Source organism: Brachypodium distachyon, chromosome 4 (assembly GCF_000005505.3).
Source record: "Brachypodium distachyon strain Bd21 chromosome 4, Brachypodium_distachyon_v3.0, whole genome shotgun sequence".
NCBI classification, from domain to species: Eukaryota; Viridiplantae; Streptophyta; class Magnoliopsida; order Poales; family Poaceae; genus Brachypodium; species Brachypodium distachyon.
The window spans coordinates 22925236-22944937 of record NC_016134.3 but is presented as its reverse complement, the minus strand read 5'-3'; the positions used below and the strand labels follow the sequence as shown (position 1 = coordinate 22944937).

Sequence of the window (19702 nt, the reverse complement as noted above, 5' to 3'; positions counted from 1 at the left end):
AGGTTCTGAAAAAGCTAAAACGTGGTCTAACCAAACACTAGGCGTACCCCTTGTATATATATGCGAGGGGCAGCCCAAACACACAAACGGACTCAGACTCAGACTCAAACTAGGTTCGACTCAAACTCATACAACCAATCCGAATAGGACTTGGCATAAACAAGGACTCGCAAGTCTGGGCGCCCCTTAGACATGTCGGGCTCGTCGTAGGCTGTCCTGGTGCGCCTCATACTCGTACTCAACTTGTGGCGGACAGACCATTCTTGTCGTTGGCTGCCCCTTGCACGCAAGTTGCTCTTCTAGCATTTTGTATCCTCCATCTTCATTTGTGGTGCGCCTGCCTCCCTTTCCTCCCTCGCGCATATCTTGCTGTTGGATAACAGCACTTGATGATCCTCGCACGCGGTCTCCTCTCCTCCACGCTCCATGGTTGCCTCAGCCTCAAACCTGATTACACAAAGATATAAAGACTTAGGCAGTATAAAATTCTCATCAATATAAACATTAGGTGCAGCTAGGAGTGAGTTCACCTGTTGTTCTAATAACTTGGCACGTGCTCGTGTAATTGGTCCAAAGCGTAGATCATTGGGTTTATCTTGAACAGCAAGATCATCATTAGGCAAAGATGAGAAAGGACTAGGGATGCCCTCATCAGGGCCACATCTGAATTCCGTGATACTCAGGCCACCGCGATTGGTCAAAGTACGGGTGAAATCTAGGATCCCATGTCTTCTTCATTGTCTCGATAGAGTACTCGGACTCCCTCACGGTCAGCGGATTGTTAACATTCACATTTCTAAGTCGTGCCGCCGCCCGCAAATGTGAGCACACGAGATGCAGCAACGATGGTCTCATGCACGAGCACTCAGATTTCGTTAACGAGACCTCGAAACACCTGCCTCCATGTTGCACACCATCGCTTGTGCTGCCTCCAGGCTCGTTTACTTGGTAAATCATTTGATCGTTGTCAAAGCATACAAGCTTTAAAGTGTGCGTCTTCCGTGACTGATATGACAACCAATGATCAACCTTAGGTGTGTATTCGTAAGGCCTATTACGCTTCTTCCACGTACCTAGAATCTGCTTGGCGGTTTCGTCTGAATATTTCAGAAAGTACTCATTCAGCTTATCGAAAGTGTATTGAGCAATTGCCGTAACAGGCAATGCACGGACCCCCTTCAGCACATTATTGAAGCATTCCGCCATGTTACTTGTCATTTGACCGTACCTGCGTCCCTCTTCATCAAAAGCGCGTGCCCACTTCGACCTATCACCGAGGTGCCTAATCAAGAATTCATGCCCCCCTGCGCTGAGGTCCCGTGAAGCGAGCAATGTGTTTATCAAGTTTGTGAAACGCCGATCGGAGTAAGCCTTGCAAGATTCTTGAAGAAGGTCTGTCAGTTCCTTGTTCCTACGTGCTCTAAAGAAGTTCGAACAAAAATGCCGCATCCACCATCGATGGTGCAATCAAGCATTGCTAGGAATGTCAACCTCTACCGCGTTCAAAATTCCTTGATGGCGATCTGATATGACACATACTTCCCTTTGCAGCGGTATAACTTTCAATCTAAGCAGACCCATGAACCATGCCCAATTATCGTTGTTCTCTGCTGAAACCAATGCAAAAGCCAAAGGCAACAACCGGCGGTTCGCATCACAACTTATTGCAACCAACATTGTGCCCTTGAATTGGCCGGTCAATAAGGTGCCATCGACGGATATCACCGGCCTGCAGTGCTGGAAAGCCTATATGCATTGTTCAAAAGCCCAGAAAGCACGGCCAAAAATTGTAACATCCCAAAATTTCAAACTTTAACATGAGCATTGCATCCATAAGCATCATGCCACAATTGCATGTTTGAATTCAAATTTGAATCTCAAAAGTCTTTAAAAGATTTGGTTTACACCCATTTGAGCTTTGGAATTTTCAAACCAATAGGTTTTATCTATAAAAGGGGTTTACTGCATATAGAAGCTATCCCAGAATTTTTGGATAATTATTTGGAGTTGGAAAAGTATTTTATTTAAATAGATATATAGCCCTAGAGGCATTTCTAGAGCAAATGTATTTTTATATAATTTATTCTATGGGGAAACTACCCCCAAAAGTTGTATCTTGGTAGAACATGATTTTACAAATTTTCTGGAATTTATTTGGACCAATTTGGAGTTCAAACTCAAAAGATATCAAAAAAATGAGAAAAACAGAAAAAGAAAGGCCTAAAAGAAAAAAAAGGGGTAAACCGGACCGGCCCGGCCACTTTGGGCCGAACCGGCCCAGTCCGACCGCACGCGAGCCGGCCCAGCCAGCCCGGCCGCCCCGTGCGCGCGCCCGCACCCGCTGACAGGTGGGGCCCACCTGTCAGGGGCTTCTTCCCCGGAAGGAAAGCCTCGCGCCGCCGCCGCGATTTTTGGCCGCTGTCCCCGCGCGCTCGCCGCCGCAATCTCCTCGCCCGTCCTTCCTTTTGCAGCCCCGAGCACGTCTTTATAATCCCCGAGACCGCCTCTCTCTTTCCCCCTTACTTCCCCAACTAATCGCGCGACCACGCCGCCGCACTCCACTGCCGCCGCCGCGTCTTCGCTCGTCGCCGGCAACCAGGTGAGGCAACCTCGGCCATGGTTTAATTTTCGGGTTGCCCGGGACCGCGCGCATATTTTGACGTGCTTCCCCCTTCGTTTTGCGCGCTGCAGCACCCCGCCAACCGCCGCCGGAGTCCGCCGCCCGCCCGTCTTCGTCCTAGGCACCGACCGCGCCGTCCCCAAGCGCCGCTGACCACCCCCCCGTCTCCGTCGTGCCGCGCCGCGCCTCCCCGTGTCCTCCCCGATGCCCGAGGTCCACCCGAACGCCGCCCGCCTCCACGCCCGAGCCGCGCCGCCGCCGGATTCCGTCGCCGGAACCCTAACCTCGCCGGTGAGCTTCCCCCGATCGATCTCGTCCGTCCATCCATCTCCAACGGTGTAGATTAGATCCCTTTTATTTCACTTAAACGAACCGGTACGCACCAATCAGGAGCCGCCGCGTGGCACCTATTTTATAAAATGAAAATCTAATTTTTAATTCCCCGAAATAATTAAATGGTCTTTTTGCAGATAGGCCCCTGTTATTTCAAATGATCACAACTTTAAATCTGTTTGGCCAAATTTAGTGATCCACACCTTTTTGGAAACCTTAGGAAGTGTAGAATATTTTGGCACTTTCCAAATTCAAATTTGAATATTTGAATCACATTCAAATTCCAGATTAGAGTTTTATGCCATTTAAATCATAACTAATTATCTAGAAATCCTTTTTGAATGAAACCAGTGCCCAAAATTTTGTTTTATTGTCCTCTGTCCAATGGGATAGAGAAATAAATATTTTGAATTAATATATTTGGCTGATGCCAATAAAACCTCATTTTAGGGTTTAAACCCTAGTCATTGCAATTTATTTAAAAACCCTAATTGCATGTGCTTAATTATCAATGCCTTGGATCAGTAGATCACCCAAATAAAATAAATCAAACTCATGTCACATGTTTTGCATTGCATCATGACATACATATTCTTTTGCTTGTATGGTGTGTTTATGTATGTGTATGTTTGTTGATTGTATAGTTTTCTCGGAGAGCGAACCTTGCGATTGTGACGAGTGTTTGAACTCCAACTATTATCAAGGCAAGTTCACTTTGATCATTCACCCATTATTTTATTATGCAATAGATTTTATTAGTTGCATTGTCAGGATTATTACTGTATTTATGCTAGCTATGATCTGTCCTAGTAGTATAGGATACCCTTTGTCATGACCTTACCACCAATTGCCATCGTAGTAGTAAAATGCTATGCTATGATAATATACGAGGGTGGTATTATTACAATGTGATACTATTGAATTACAATATGATTTTCCTAGTTTATGGCAAAACAAGTAATTCAATGAATCGTCCTGGGTGGGCTGCTTTGAGTTTTCGGATGTCGTGACGTTAGGTCCATTTCTATGGGGCCCACTGAGTCGTCTCTCCGTGCGATTCGGGAGCGTCCATGGTCGTCTCCCCGTGCGATTCGGGGAGCGCCTGCGTCACAATGTGGGATGCCACCCGGAATAACCAGAGACTGGACTAGTTTCATGTTTAGTAGCTTTCAGTACAACCACATGGTATTATGGGCTCTGCCAGGATGGATGTAAGAAATATGAACCTCGATCCGAGGTGACATCGGTATGTAGCAGTGTAGGTTGGAACGCGTCCCTCAGGTGGTTTGGGGGAATATGTTCTGAGAATTCCTGTAATCGATGCCGTTGCTACTCCATCTGGAGGACAGCAAGGGATTAACACGTCGATTTCTTGTGGGTAAAGTGTACCACCTCTCGAGAGTGTCAAACTAAGTACTTAGCCGTGTCTCCGGTTACGGACAATTATGAGCAACTAGATATTGGAGCTGTAAGGAAGGTCTCACTAATTCCAATTTCCTAATAAAACGAATGGATTGAACTGGGTAGGAGCATTGATGTTTCTACTCAATGTGCCTAGGTTAATAGGAGCATGAGTGTTTCTACCCCGTGTCCAATAGAATTCAAAACTATTTGTCTAAAAATGATAGGATTTGAATAATGATGCTTTTATGCAAAATAGCCAAAACCCACTTAGCCAAACTATGCATGTACTTGGTAGGTCCTTTATAACTCTAGTGAGCTTGCCAATACATTCAAATGTATTGACCACGTAGTGGCTGCAATTAACAATGCAGGTGGATCCGACGATGAGTGAGGTTCGTCGTTTTGTCATGGGTCATGTGCTTACATTCCAGCATGCTCTCACCTTGGAGTAGTATGGCCCTTATGTTCTACCCTTTTCCACTGCAGTATTTTCAAACATTGTTTTATGATGTTAAAACAGTATTGTTTTTATGCTGGCCCCAGAGGTCATGCGAGGTTGTAAGTACTATTTAAATTCTGGATGATGCGTTGTAATAAAGTACTTTTGACCTTTGTTTCTGTATACTTCATCATGAAACTGTGTGTGCTAGTGAGTCGATCCAGGGACTAGCACAGTAAGCACAGAGATCGAACCCTTGGTGAAGGGGGATCACTTCAAAAATCCGCACGGTTGCACCTTTGTAAGTCCTTGTTCGTTGGCCAAAAGGCTCGACCACATGAACCATGCCCAGGTATGTATGCGCCATAGCACCCAACAACCTTGGGAGACGGTTGTAGGCTTTCTCCCGGTCACCATACAACATCTTGAATGCGGCTTGCTTCACCTTCCATGCCTTCCCATACGTCACCCGGTAATGGGCATTATTGGAAGCTCCATGACCGACTTAATGGGCATTATTGGAAGTGACTTGATGGAATTAGAAAGCCTATAAGCGATGAATTCCGAGGTCAGCTGTCTATGATTGTTCTTGACCGCAGGGTCATCTATGTTCTTGCCATGGCACAAGTGAGTTGCACAACAACTCACGATGTACCACGGACCCTAGTTTACGTGGACTTGCACGGACAATCCATGGACAACGATCTTCGGTACACTTAACCGTGTATCGAATCTTGTTGTTAGAGTGGACAACCTTGTACGGTCGATGGTGCTTGACTGAGAACTCCTTTATCCACATCTTAAATTTCAGCAATGTTCGGAACCTCAATCCAGCATTAATGCCATACCGTCTTTGTGTCACATCCCAATGGAAACTTGGCCTAGGTCCAAGCACGAACCCTTCGCCACCGTCAACCATGGCCTGATTCGCCAGGCTAACATCACGGAACAATGGTATACTTAGATCCTGGCCAGTTACAACCTTGAAAGCATTAGCTTCTTTTGCTGTCAACCCATCCTCATCAACTTCTTCCTCCGGACCATCTTCATCCGAATCCGATACAAATCATCATCCTCCTCTAGCCACGGTTCAGGTTGTTCGTCTGTCATCAAGCTCGATGGTTGCGCCTCTTCATGTTGGGTCTCTTCAGGTTCAGGCCGGCTCATTGTAGTCTTGCCAACATCGGCCTCAACATTTGGCTCAGTTCGGACAGGACTTCTTGCGCAAGAAGGGGAAGCCGCACGACGGTTCAAGTCAATGTGAAAATCTGGAACAGCCTTTCTTGTAGAAAATATCTCTAGAGCTTTGTCTTGTGATTGGCCCACCGTCTCTTTGTATGCCTCCCAACGTAGCCTCGGAAGATATGCGCATTGTCTTCCAACGGAGGTGCACTCCATACCCAACATTGTGTCTTCCCTCCAACTCTACCACGTCGCTTGTGTCCATCTATTTCAACTCAGGCCTCACTTCCTCCAATAGCTCGGCATAGGTTGGACTAAAATCGAACACCAAGTCTCGCTCCTCCGTGTCCGCCTTTACATTACCTCCCAAAAATGCCCCTTTGTCCACGTGATGAACATGAACAATTCTTGCCATCTAGAATATAATTAGAATGGAAAACATCCATCAACGTCCCTGAGATTAACTAATATCCAACAAGAAAGTGCTACATATCCAAATACTAGACACCCTAAATACCATCACATAATTCGGACCAAACATTCTTGGGCCAAGTACATAAACTAGGGTTTGTCACAAATCCCATAAGATATCCCAGATGTACAGCAAATCAGCGGAAAAATGCGGACCAAATTGAGGGGATCGGAGGAGAATACCTGCGGGGGAGCAAATGCGAACGGAATCCACGGAGAAATCGACAAATCGGGGGAGAGATTTGCAGGGGAGCAACCGCCGCCGCCCCTGTGTTCTTACGGGAGAGGAAAAGGGCCGAACCCTTCTGTGCGTGCTAAGCCTCTGGCCCGAGCGGTTTGGCCGCTTTAGGGTAGGGGGTATAGCGCCCGATGACAAGGCGCTAAAGCACTTGTATAGTGCCCGTGAACGAGGCGCTATAGTGGCTTGCCGTGGGTCCCCGGCATCGCCACGCTGGACAGGCACGCCACGTTGGCACCGGTTCAACGCCCGGTCACAAGGCGTTGTAGTGTAAGGCTAACGCCCATTATGCGAACGCTACACGGAAGGGTCAGACATGTGAAATAGTTTCGCCAGGAGTTCATATTTCAAATTTCTTTGGATTTTGGGTCAATTTTGTCGAAATTCAGCACAGCCAGCGCGTTAGGATCTCATTCCACGTAGGCTCTGGGTTCCACTTCCACGGTTCCACTACATGGTTGCCGGCCGGGCCAAGCGGCCCAAGCCCACCCTACTCCATTTCATCCACGTCTCACCCGAGCCCAGAAGTCCAAAACAGCGTAATCCTCACGAGCACTGGCGCGCCGGAGGCCACCAACGGCGGCGAGCGGCACAACCACGAGCCAGGTGAGTAAATTGCTTCGATCTAGGAATTAAACACCGATTTGTTAGCCCTTATTGATGGATGTTAGCCTTTCGCTTCGGTTTGGGAAGGGGAAATGGCGATGGCGGAATCAAGAGCAGCCACCGGCCACCGTGGCCGAGGCCCCGCGCCGTCCTGGGCGTTGATGCAGGAGGATATGATTCAGCTGATCGCGAGGCGGGTGCTCGCTGGCGACCTGCTGGACTATGTCCGGTTCCGCGCCGTGTGCTTGCCGTGGCGCGCCGCCACCGCCTGCCCGCGCGGCCAAGGCTTGGTCAACCCGCTCTTCCACCCTCGCCGATGGATGATACTCCCGGAGGGCGGCGGGCTGCACCCTGGACACCCTGCGCTGGGAGGCTACGTCCGCTTCTTCAACCTCGACACCGCCGCCTTCGTCCGCGTCCGCCTCCCGTGCTTCCAGGACCAGGAGCACGACGTGCTCGACTGCCCCGACGGCCTCCCTCATCACACAGCTAGACGGTGCCGTTGGCGTTGCCGGTCTCGATGCGAGGTTGCTACTGATGTTCGACCGCTTCAAGGATGTCTCGGCAGCCGTCTCCGTCCGTGCGGGTGCCACTGTCACCATCATGCTCGCGTTCATTCGCCTCCAGCGCATGGCGTACGTCTCCACTCTCCACAGGTGACCTGCAGTGGACTGCGACGAGCTGGACGATACCTGGAATGTGGACAGCGGTGCCGTTCCTTGGCAGCCTCTATACCTGGTCAAGGGGTGGAACAAATGCAAGCCGTCGCGCATCATGCGCGTCGATCCACCGGAAGGCTCCAGCTCCGTCCTATGGTCATCAGCACTGGCGCACGCAGTGGCTACTGGCTACATGTCCAGCTGAGCAGATGACTAAGCCTTACCTGGTGGAGTGCAATTCTGAGTTTCTTGTGGTCGGCTATGCCAAGAATGATTGCACCCAGGAGTCCTCAGGCCCGCGGCGCCACTGTCAAGCATCGGCTACCATATCCTGTTCATCGGCAGGCGGAACATGACAGTTAAATCCAAGAACATACCGGTCCTCCACGGAAACTCCATCGCCATAATCGGGATATCTGCTCGTGAGCGACAGCTGCAGTATAATCTGGGCAGAGGTACCTGGTCGCGGTTGTGTGATGGGGACTTGATCAATGGCCCTGTACCGAGGCCACACTCTGCCTTGTCCACCACATTGTCACGTGCTGCCATCGTGCCATCTGGAGCACTGGGCACATCACGTGCTCCGAGTCAACTGAGTCACGGAGGCGAATGGCTGCTGCAACATACGTAAGATTAACGGATTTGCTACTACTCAGCCTGAGAAATGGTATTTCTCGGTCGATGGTCTAGGCCGTTGGATCATGATTCGTACTGTAGTTAATGAGGAGGCTGACAATTTTAAATAACGCGACAACTGCATTTATGCAATGTCACCTGGTTGGTTTGGTGGTTTGTGTCTAGAATGGTCTCTAGGTCACAAGTTTGAGTGTTTGGACCGCCATTTTCTGTCCTTTCTTGTTTCTTTTTTTGTTTCCTGTGTTCTGACAGATTTCTTTTTAGTAGTACAATTGAGCGTCCACGGGTAATTCGCATGTCAACAATGTAAAATCTTTTTCATTTAAAAATTTTCTTTTTTCTTAAAATATCATTCCCATTTCACCTTCAATTTTTAGAATCATGTATATATTTTCACCTGCAATTATTTCGAATCGCTCTACATTTTCACGTGCAATTTTGTAGAATCACGAATAAAATTTCACCTGCAATTTTTAGAATCGCCCATGAAGGTTCATCTGCGATTTTTCGAATCGCACATAACCTTAACCTGCAATTTTTAGAATCATGCATAACTTTTACCTGCAATTTTTAGAATCGCACATAAAGTTTCACCTGCAATTTTAGAATCACACATAAAGTTTTACCTGCAATTTTTAAAATTTAATTGTTATTATTTTTGTTGCCCTTTTCCTTTATCCGTGGCGTTGGTTGTGTTGTACAAGTGTGATTTGTCGGGATCGGTCATTTTTTAAATTTCAAGTTAATAGCACCGTTTTAAAATTTATAGCAATACACATGAGAAGCATATAAATGGGGTCTTGCTTTATGGAGAATGATTTTTGTTGTGATCTCAGACTCCGAAAAATACAAACACACATGCATGCATGGCTGGCTAAAAAGCAGAGAAGGAGTTTAATCACACATGCATGGCTGGCTGCAAAGCGGAGGGGAGCTTCATCACACATGCATGGCTGGCTGCAAAGCGGAGGGGGAGCTTAATCACAATGTTTCTCAGTCGACTGAGAGGCAGTCAGTCCCTAAGACTAAACACAATCTGCACCGATTAACTGGAGATGGTTCTTCACTTCTCTAATGGCCAAGTCTTTGCTTTACAGGTCATTCCATAGCTTTATCTGCATTAAGCGTGCTCAGAGGCAGAAGGTTCACTACTTCAGTCTATATCTATCGATGTGTTCACCTCTCCAGTGTTTCGGTCTTGTTACGGTTGGCCGGATGCTGTCTGATGATTTCAGAGGATTAATGCACTTCTGTCCCTTCAACGGTAATCTTCTCTCTAGCTGTAATGTTCAGGTACGTGGAGATATGCACTTTGAGAAATTAAGACATGCTTTTCAGTTTGTTCATGCTTAGATCAGAATCTGGCTCGGTTCAATGGGCAACCGGCACAAGCATGAATTAGCATGCTGGCTACTGGTTTAGTAGAACATCAGATGTATCAGGTTTGATCATTAATCAATGCATGATCCAAACTAGTAACTTGTTGAATCTTATAGTTTATTAAAGATGTTCCCCAAGTACGTTCCTTCTGCTCAAATTTTCATATTTTCAGCTTGCTTATTGTACAATTTCCATGATCAGTCATGCTTGGGCAACACATGCCATGAAATATTAGCTTGATATCTAGTGGTTTAGTACAAGATTAAAGTTTCTGTATCAGTATTCAGGAGTAAGGAAACACAGATTGCAGAACTGGAAATTGCCATGTACCGCTTTGTGGCGCCACTGACATTCTCGAGCTTCACACTAGACAGTATTCAGATCCGATGCACGAATTCGATAAGAAGAGGGGCGAACTCGAGAGATTTGGGAGACAAGAGGGGAAAACACTTGAGTGTTTCAGAATTCAGTTCATCGACCAGCTCAACACCACCAGCTCAACACCAGCTTACTAAATAGATTCCCTCTTGGCGTGCTGGGCTTGTTTAGTCGCAGATCACGGCCCATCTCTCCCTTGTGCTGTGTCTGGGCTGGGCTTCAGCTCCCATCGTAGTTGCCCAAGCCCACGAAGTAGGGAACTGACTCTTCATGTCAGCAAGGGCTTCCCATGTTGCTAGCTGCTCCGGCAGTCCATGCCATTTCACCAGGACTTGAGGAGTTGTGGCCGACTGCCTGCCCGTGACATGTTTGATGAGGCGGCGAGCTAACACAGCTTCAGGAAGGGCCACATGGTCAGTATCTGAACAAATGTCAGGAAGCAGGGGGAATTGCCTTCTTGAGAACAGAAACGTGAACCACATGGTGTATTTTACTGTGTTCCGGAAATCGGAGTTTATAAGCCATCTTGCCAATACTCTGGAGGATGTGGAAAGGCCCAAAAAATCTGAACGATATGGCTGAAGTTTCAGATAGACTTGATATACCCCAGCAAATTCACGCTCCAGACAACCCTTGTCAGCATGCGTCTTCATTCGCTGCAGCTTGTATGTTTGTTGTTAGGTGTATTCCCAGTTCTGTATTCCAGAACTTTTGTGCTGGAAATTTTGCAAAAAAAACCTTGCAGTTTTTCGAAATCGACCTGCAGTCTAGAACTTTTGCAAAAAAACATGTAGTTCTTCGAAATCAACGCGCAGTCAATATTCATTTGAAAATGTGTATTGTACGTTGATTTCGTAAATTAATATAGGTTTTTTTTTTTTGCAAAATGGCCGGCGCCAATTAATTGGGAACGGAGGGAGTAGAGAATTATCTATTTCTGACATGCGCATGTCATTTGTGTATGTCCCATTCCTATTTCTTTTTGGTTCCACTGATGTAATATTTGAGAGCGCAGCATATTGTAACAGCTAGCTAACATAGTTCAACAATAGCAGCAAACTAGTCTGCCATTTCACAGCACAAAATTCTCACAAAAGGAACATGGTTCAAAGGTACAGATTAAAGCAACATAGTTCAACCGTACAGAATTCTCACAAAAGCATCGCAGTTCAACAGCAATAATGAACATAATTTCCAGGCGAACTGATCAATAATATGATGCTTAGTCCTCCAGGCACAGTTGCCAGACGTCACACTCAGTCACACTAGAACTTGCTTGTGAAAGTTGCCCTTTTGCATTCACCTTCATGCTAGCTGATCCACCAATTGCTCTTCCCTTAGCAGTAGATTTTAGCATCTTGTTCGATCTAGTGCATGTCTGCAAGATACAAATAATAAAATTCACTAGATGAGTATTATTTGGCATAGTCATGTCGTAGTTAAGAGAGATGAAACTTACAGTTGTTGATCTTGATGATGGCTGGTTGTGCTCGGTGGAAGCCTTCCTCTTTGTGATGCTACCAGAACTCTGTTGTGAACCTTGAGCAATTGCCTGTGTAGTATGGGGAAAAAGAGAGAAAAAATGATCTTGTAACTTAAAAATCATCGTTTTATGTAGGAAATATAAGGTTGCACGCGTACTTAAAACGACATTTTCTTGCACTGGATGAGCGCTTGAGTGTGTTTGGTAATCATTACCACCATCAACCGATGGGGCACCAAAACTCTTATTCTTTGCATTTTCTGAGCAGGTTGTCCTGCTGTGGCCACATTTGCAAGCATTTCTTTCTTGCATGTGTGCTTTAAATTTTTCAATCTTCCGAATTAGGTTAGATATAGAGTAAAATACACCACAAGTCCATAAACTCAGACAAATTGAACATTGTAGACCACAAACTCAAAAAACGCATACATAACGCCATATTAGTGATGCACTTTGGTCCAAAAACCGTTTGACCGGGTTAAAAAGACCACGTCGGCATTAGTTCGGACCGCAGGTTGCTACTCTGGTTTCTCGGGGGTCTTTTTTGCAAACTCCCGAATTCTCCAAATCGGTGGCAAAATCCCCAGTCCCAACAATCAATCCCTAACGCTGGTCTACCTCTCGCCGATGTTCTGCCCTCAATTGGCATCAACTTTATCTTCATTGTAATTTGAACAAACAAAATTCAGTTCTTGCAACACATCTATCCTCTCTCTCATCATATGTGCACAAATTGTACAAAGTATATCGAAAAATCAAAGCACCATCTGTCAAAGAATAAATCACACAACACATCGCATCTAATATCCCACATATTTGAACCTGCATCACCTCGTATTATGGCGCCAAGATTATTGCAACCAAAACACTATAAAATCCCACTGCTAGAGAAGAGGGCCTCGACACTAACCGTACGTAGGAGGCATGTCGCCAGGTTGCAGCCTCCGCCGTGCCATTGGCGCCTTCGCCCGCAGTCAACTCGTCAGCTGACGATAAAGGTTGTCGGAGTCTTGATCTCTTCCACCACGTCGACGGTGAGAGGCAGAGTAGAGAGGCAAAACAACAAACGCGGATGCTGAACCGTTCGCCTCCTATGCTCCCTTGGGTGATTTTTCAAAAAGACCCGCGAGAAACAAGAGTGGCAAGCCGCGGTCAAGCCTGACATGACGGCCCTATTTTAACCCCGCCGAACCTTTTTTTGACTAAATTGTATCACTAATACGAGCTTAGGGTATTATGTGTGTATTTTTTGAGTCCATGGACTACAATATTCATTTCATTCAAGTCTATGAACTTGTGGTATATTTTAGTCTTAGGTATAATCAACTTCTGATACTTTGCATCTATGATTTTGTCAATTTAAAACACTCTTTAAACAAGGGACTTAGTCCATTTATTGAACGATCAAAGATAGCATGTTACATGCTTGCTGATTAATCGACAATAAAGGTAAAATCAAGAGAGTTCCAAAAGAAAAATCTCTTGACAAGTATAAAGTGCTCTCTCATCTTTATCGAAATAAATAAATAAAGTGCTTTTTTAGAACAACGATCTGGCTTTATTTATTCAACGAACGTAGTACAACTGATCGAGAAAAAAAACAACCAACAACAAAGATTTCAAATAAACAGAAAATTACATCAACATTCTTTGAAGCCAACTTCTCTAGCTGCACCAATCGCATATTGATTTTTCTCCAAATCTCTTGTGACAAAACAATAAAAGACCAAACTTGCATAAGCTGGACTAATCTTTTAGGTTTTACTGAGCCGCATGAGCCGCCCACCTTAGCGGATGAGAACTTAAGATCGTTGAACGTGTGGTGGCCGGGACACACCTCTTGCAAGACAGGTTGTCGAATCATTGAATCATTGCCAAACCGATGAGAAAGATGACCAAAATCACGAAATTACGAACCGTGAGATCCACAAACTTCATGAAGTAGACCATGATAGCCATGCCAGAACGGATGGGAGATCATTATTCTGCACGTCGTCGTCTCCCCCGTCAGGCTGCCGCCGCTGCCGCCAAAGACACCTAAAACCTTACAAAAAAAAGTACTAAAACGATGTCAGATGTTGATCACGGGATTTTTTTTTTCTCCGGCAAATAAAGTGCTCTCTCATTTATTTTTTTAGGGTTGCTGACCGGGCCAGCCCACTCCACTCCATTCTATGCACGTCTCATCCGAGCCCAGAAGTCAAAACAGCCCAAATCTCAACTGAACCTGTCGTCTCCCATCACGGGCACGGGTGCGGCGGAGGCCACCAGCGGCGGCGAGCGGCGCAACCGCGACCCAGGCGAGTAAGTTGCTTCGATCTACAAAATTAACACCGATTTGTTCGCACTTGTTGATGGATTTTAGTCTTTCGCTTCGGTTTCGGCGCTGCAGGAATTTACACCGATTTGGATTTTTAGCCTTTCGCTTCGGTTTCGGCAGGGGGAATGGCGATGGCGGAAGCAAGAGCAGCCACCGGCCACCGTGGCCGAGGCCCCGCGCCGTCCTGGGTGTTGATGCAGGAGGATATGCTTCAGCTGATCGCCAGCCGGGTGCTCGCTGGCGACCTGCTCGACTATGTCCGGTTCCGCGCCGTGTGCTTGCCGTGGCGCGCCGCCACCGCCTGCCCGCGCGGCCAAGGCTTGGTCAACCCGCTCTTCCACCCTCGCCGATGGATGATGCTACCAGAGGGCGATGGGATGCACCCTGGACACCCTGCGCTGGGCGGCTACGGCCGCTTCTTCAACCTTGACACGGCCGCCTTCGTCCGCGTCCGCCTGCCGTGCTTCCAGGACCAGGACCACATCGTGCTCGACTGTCCCGACGGCCTCCTTCTCCTGCAACGCAAAGGGGACGGAGCCATCTGCCTACATCACCCTTTCACCGGCGACATCGCCCAGTTCCCACCGCTAGCCTCCCTCATCACACAACTGGACGGTGCCGTTGGCGTTGCCGGTGTCGATGCGAGGTTGCTACTGAGGTTCGACCGCTTCATGGATGTCTCAGCAGCCGTCTCCGTCCGTGCGGGTGGCACTGTCACCATCATGCTCGCGTTCATTCGCCTCCAGCGCATGGCGTACGTCTCCACAGGTGACCTGCAGTGGACCGCGACGAGCTGGATGATACCTGGAATGTGGACAGCGGTGCCGTTCCGTGGCAGCCTCTACCTGGTCAAGGGGTGGAACAAACGCAAGCCCTCGCTCATCATGCGCGTCGATCCACCGGAATGCTCCAGCTCCGTCCTGTGGTCATCAGCACCAGCGCAGACAGTGGCGACATGTCCAGCTGAGAAGATGACTAAGCCTTACCTGGTTGAGTGCAATTCTGAGCTTCTTGTGGTCGGCTATGCCAAGGCCGACCGGCACTCACTTGTGGTTTTCCGGCTTGCCGACCTCCTTCTGGGAGCCCCCACGCCCGCGGCGCCACTGGCAAGCATTGGCGACCACGTCCTGTTCATCGGCAAGCGGAACATGACAGTCAAATCCAAGAACATACCGGTCCTCCGCGGGAACTCCGTCGCCATAATCACGGCATCTGCTGCTGACCGACTGCTGCAGTATAATCTGGGCAGAGGTGCCTGGTCGCAGTTGTGTGACGGAGACTTGATCAACGGCCCTGCACCTAGGCCACACAGCCTTGTCCACCACATTGTCACCTGCTGCCATCATGCGTTCTGGAGCAGTGGGCACATCTGGTACGTTAAGTCGACTGAGCCATGGAGGCGAATGACTGCGGGTGCATACATTAAACAGTATCTGCTCTGATTTGCTGGAGATGGTTCTTCACTTCTCTAATGGCCAAGTCTTTACTTTACAGGTTATAAAATAGCTTAATCTGCATTAAGCGTTCTTAGGGGCAGAAGTTCACTAATTCAGTCTATATATATCGATGTGTTTACCTCCAGTGTTTCGGTCTTGTTGTGGTTGCTGTCTGATGAATTCAGAGGATTAATGCACTGCTGTTCCTTCAATGGTAATCTTCTCTGCTGTGATGTTTTAGGTACATGGAGATATGCGCTTGAGAAATTAAGCTGTGGTTTCAGTTTGTTTATTGTTTAAGGTCAGAATCTAGCTCGGTTCAATGGGCAACTGGCACAAGCATGAATTAGCATGCTAGCTAGTACTGGTTTAGTAGAACATCAGATCTGTCAGGTTTGGTCATCAATCAATGCATGACCCAAACCAGTAACTTGTTGAATCTCTGAAGACTAGCAGAGTAGTGTTAAAGATGTTCCCTAAGTGCGTTCCTTCTGCTCAAACTTTCATGTTTTCAGCTTGCGTATTGTACAAGTCCCATGATCAGTCATGCATGGCAACACATGCCATGAAATATTAGCTTGAATTCTAGTGGTTTAGTACGAGATTAAAGTTGCTGTATCAGTATTCAGGAGTAAGGAAACACAGACCGCATAACTGATTAACTGAAAATTGCCATTTAAAGCTTCGTGTGGTTCAGATGGTTGAAAGGGATTTTGATTGTAGGTGAGATCATGACAATGCTCATGGCTTATTGGTCAGAAATCGATGCTCTGGTTTGTCTTTTTCTTTTTCCCTCGTTGATTCAATGGAAGTGGATTTCGGTAAATTCTTAGTGATGTCCTCCTAGCAAAATTTTGTGCACATCTGATGTATAATGGTTTGTGCAATCATTGTTGCCGCGTGTGATCATGTTTCAGTTCTATTGGGGTTGAAAGTTAGCATATGCAGATGGACGTGGCTGCTTCTTGTTCGGTTTGTCAAGTAAGGTATCTGCTGAACTCACCCTACCTACTGGCCTACTGCCCTACTGGGCTGAAGAACGAACACTGCTTCTAAACTTGTTTTTATAACGCGTAATGTAAAATCCAATGCACTGGTCTTTCTCAACTTGTTTGTTTTGATACTCCCAAAGCTGTTTCATTTTTTCACTAAAAGCTGTGTATAACTTAGGACAAGTTTAGTCGGATCACAGCTATGGAAGCAAGCAGGATTCGGTTTTTCATGCTTAATTGACTTCCTAGTTTAACTTTTTTTTTTGCTTAAATTTTGATTTGGAAGATTGAAAATTGGCCTAGAAGCAAGATATTTGTGGAATCCTGTTTGCATTCCTAATCGCAGAGGATTCCTGAGAGCCAAAGGAGTACTAAATTTGTGCATGGTGTCAGCGTACAAATAGGAGTGATCGTCTATTACAAGTTGTTTAACTGTCAAAATTAACTCGATACCTTTCTAAAGTTTGATCAACACGTAACCATACTTGTTCCCAAACTTACTCATGATGACTTCCCTTTCGCTCGTTCGTCCAAATCGCGCGGCACCTCCTCGTTTCCCACATGTTGCTTAAATCTCCTTTTTTTTAATGAACTGTTGCTTAGATCTCCTGATATCACCTATTGCTACTTAAGAAACGACTGATCAGATGTACCACCGAGACAGTACAGAGAGGAAGACAGCCCAGGGTGCAATGGCTCAGACGACCCAGACCACAAAAGAGCTAGAGTCCGGAGCGGAGCTGCTGCAAGCGCAGGCCGACCTGTGGCGCCACAGCCTCGGCTTCTACACGTCCATGGCGCTCCAGTGCGCCGTCAAGCTCGGCGTCCCCTCGGCCATCCGACGCAGCCATGGCGCCACCGCCTCGCTGCCAGACATCCTCGACGATCTCTCCGTCCCTCCATCCAAGCTCCCCTTCCTCCGCCGCGTCATGCGCCTCCTGGTCACCTCCGGCGTGTTCACGTCCCATGCCGACGAGACAGACCCCTCCGTCGTGTACTACGGCCTCACCCCGGTGTCCAGGCTCCTGGTCGACGGTACCGTCCCCGGCAGCGAGGCTGTCGGCGGGCGCACCAGTCAGGCCTCCTTCGTGCTCGCGTGCACCGCCCGCCTCAACATCGACGCGGCGCAGGGCCTCGTCGGCTGGCTGCAGCAGAAGCCGGAAGAAGAAGAAACAAAGCCGCTGTTCTCCCCGTTCGCGTGGGCGCACGACGGCGCATCGCTGTTCGAGCGTGGCCGCGTGGACCCTGAGTTCAACGGGGTGCTCAACGAAGGGATGGCGGCCAACAGCCGGCTCGGGATTCTCACGGTGCTGCGAGAGTGCCGGCCGCTGTTCGAGAATCTTCAGTCCCTCACCGACTGCGGCGGCGGTGATGGCGCCACGGCCAGGGCCATCACTAGGACCTTCCCGCACGTCAAGTGCACCGTGCTGGACCTCCCCCATGTGATCGCCGCCGCCACCGTCCCTTCCGACGACGGCATCCAGTACGTCGCCGGCGACATGTTCGAGTCCATCCCGCCTTCCCAAGCCATCCTCGTCAAGTACGTGCTGCATGACTGGAGCGACGAGCAATGCGTGAAGGTGCTGGCGAGATGCAGGGAGGCCATCCCATGCCGCGAAGCCGGTGGGAAGGTGATCGTCGTCGAGGTGGTTCTGGGGGCTTCTTCTCCTTGTTGTGCCGGGCCCATGCACGAAGCGGAGCTCCTCATGGACATGGCCATGATGTGCATGACCACGGGCCACGAGAGGGAGGAGCACGAGTGGCGCAGCATCTTCGTCGCCGCAGGCTTCAGCGACTACAAGATCAACAAGGCTCTCGGAGTCCAATGCGTCATTGAGGTCTATCCTTGATTAAGATTAGGAAATATGTAACATGTACTCTTTCCGATCCATAATAAGTTACATCCACAACAAGATCAGCGACAACTTGCACTAAATCAACGACATTTATTATGTATCGTTGAATAACATGTACTACATGAGTATATAACATGGTGGGATCTGCATGCTCTTCTATCGAGGGTCTCTGGCTCCGGCCCAAAAGACCATGTGCATCATATATGACACTTGGTTAGATTAGTCCGAATGCTAATCTCAAAGCAGTACGTGCTAATCATAAAGGGAAAAGAAAAATAGCATTCACGGATAGTGGGTTAGCCAAGTGTCGTAAGATGGACGTGGTTTTTCGGGCTAGAAGAGACCTAGACCAGGTTTTAGGATTATTTCCTCAGGTTTAGTGCATTATTTGTCATGGATTGCCGGATCCAGTGTCTTCTGTATGTATGCGATTCTTAGAGCCTAATGGATACAAAGAAACTACCGTAGAAATTCTGTTCTTCCCTCTGGTTCCAGTTTATGTGGTTTTGCCAAGAGAGCTCATTGCAAATTCAAACTCACCGTCTTGAACGTACAGACCCGGCGATGTTATGGAATTTAAGAACATCCAAGTTGAAGAATTCTTAGATAGTGAGCAATTTAGCATGAATTTTCCACACCTTACACTCCTCAACAAAATGATGTGGCCTAATGGAAGAATCGTACACTCATTGAAACGGCAATGACAATGTAAGATGATTACAAGAACTTCGCTCATTTTTCAGCATCGCTTGTCATCCCGCTAATAGATTGTATCTCCACTGGTTATTGAAGAAAACTCCAAATGAGCTACAGTATTAACGAAGGTGAGTCTTAACAGCGATCTCTTACTTCCGGGTAAGCAAAAGTTTTCTAAATTTCCTTCTAAAATTGATGAAGGATTTTGTGCAAATGTGGATCTAACTCTCACACATAGTGAGTGTTCAACAATTCTTCCAAAGTTGTTGACCCATGACTTTTGATGAATCTAATGCCTCACAAGCGGAGCAAGTTAATTTAGATGATGCAGGTGATAAATTAATCTCCCGTTCAAACTAGAAGGAACATGATCAGTGGAGTTTGGAGACTTCACACTAAGAGAAGTGGAAGCTCAAGAGAAATGAAGTCAACTTAAGCTGAGCCATCCACCTCTTAACAAGGTTCAAATCAAGTTTAGGTCCTAGTCAAGTTCAAGATCAAGCAAGTAATTAAGACCAACTAAAGAGTCAAGCTCCACCACATCCTCGTGTACAGCATACTCGCTCTTGGATC

The 19702-nt window shown here is 47.4% G+C and overlaps 2 protein-coding genes and 1 pseudogene across 4 annotated transcripts; all 3 read left to right on the top strand.

The window, feature by feature from the left end:
• Positions 1 to 7391: 7391 nt before the first annotated feature.
• On the top strand, positions 7392 to 8642 carry LOC100835256 (annotated as a pseudogene).
• A 5363-nt stretch (positions 8643 to 14005) lies between these two features.
• On the top strand, positions 14006 to 15875 carry LOC100834947. Of its 3 annotated transcripts, none has more exons than XM_014902191.2 (2): positions 14006 to 14133; positions 14222 to 15875. In XM_014902191.2, exon 2 carries the CDS (start codon positions 14275 to 14277, stop codon positions 15589 to 15591), a length of 1317 nt encoding a protein of 438 aa, XP_014757677.1. In that variant the 5' UTR covers positions 14006 to 14133; positions 14222 to 14274; the 3' UTR covers positions 15592 to 15875. The 3 variants fall into 3 exon arrangements, with proteins under 3 accessions (XP_014757677.1, XP_024318564.1, XP_003576077.2); XM_024462796.1 differs by having other exon boundaries at positions 14039 to 14129; XM_003576029.4 differs by having other exon boundaries at positions 14039 to 14133; positions 14270 to 15875.
• A 628-nt stretch (positions 15876 to 16503) lies between these two features.
• On the top strand, positions 16504 to 18583 carry LOC100832591 (flavonoid O-methyltransferase-like protein Os11g0303600). The gene has a single exon (XM_003577558.4). It carries the CDS (start codon positions 17225 to 17227, stop codon positions 18425 to 18427), a length of 1203 nt encoding a protein of 400 aa, XP_003577606.2. The 5' UTR covers positions 16504 to 17224; the 3' UTR covers positions 18428 to 18583.
• Positions 18584 to 19702: the final 1119 nt, after the last annotated feature.

Excerpts from the sequence above, each read along its gene's own strand:
- LOC100834947 (XM_014902191.2), top strand. The coding sequence starts at position 14,275 with ATGGCGATGGCGGAAGCAAGAGCAGCCACCGGCCACCGTGGCCGAGGC.
- LOC100832591 (XM_003577558.4), top strand. The coding sequence starts at position 17,225 with ATGTACCACCGAGACAGTACAGAGAGGAAGACAGCCCAGGGTGCAATG.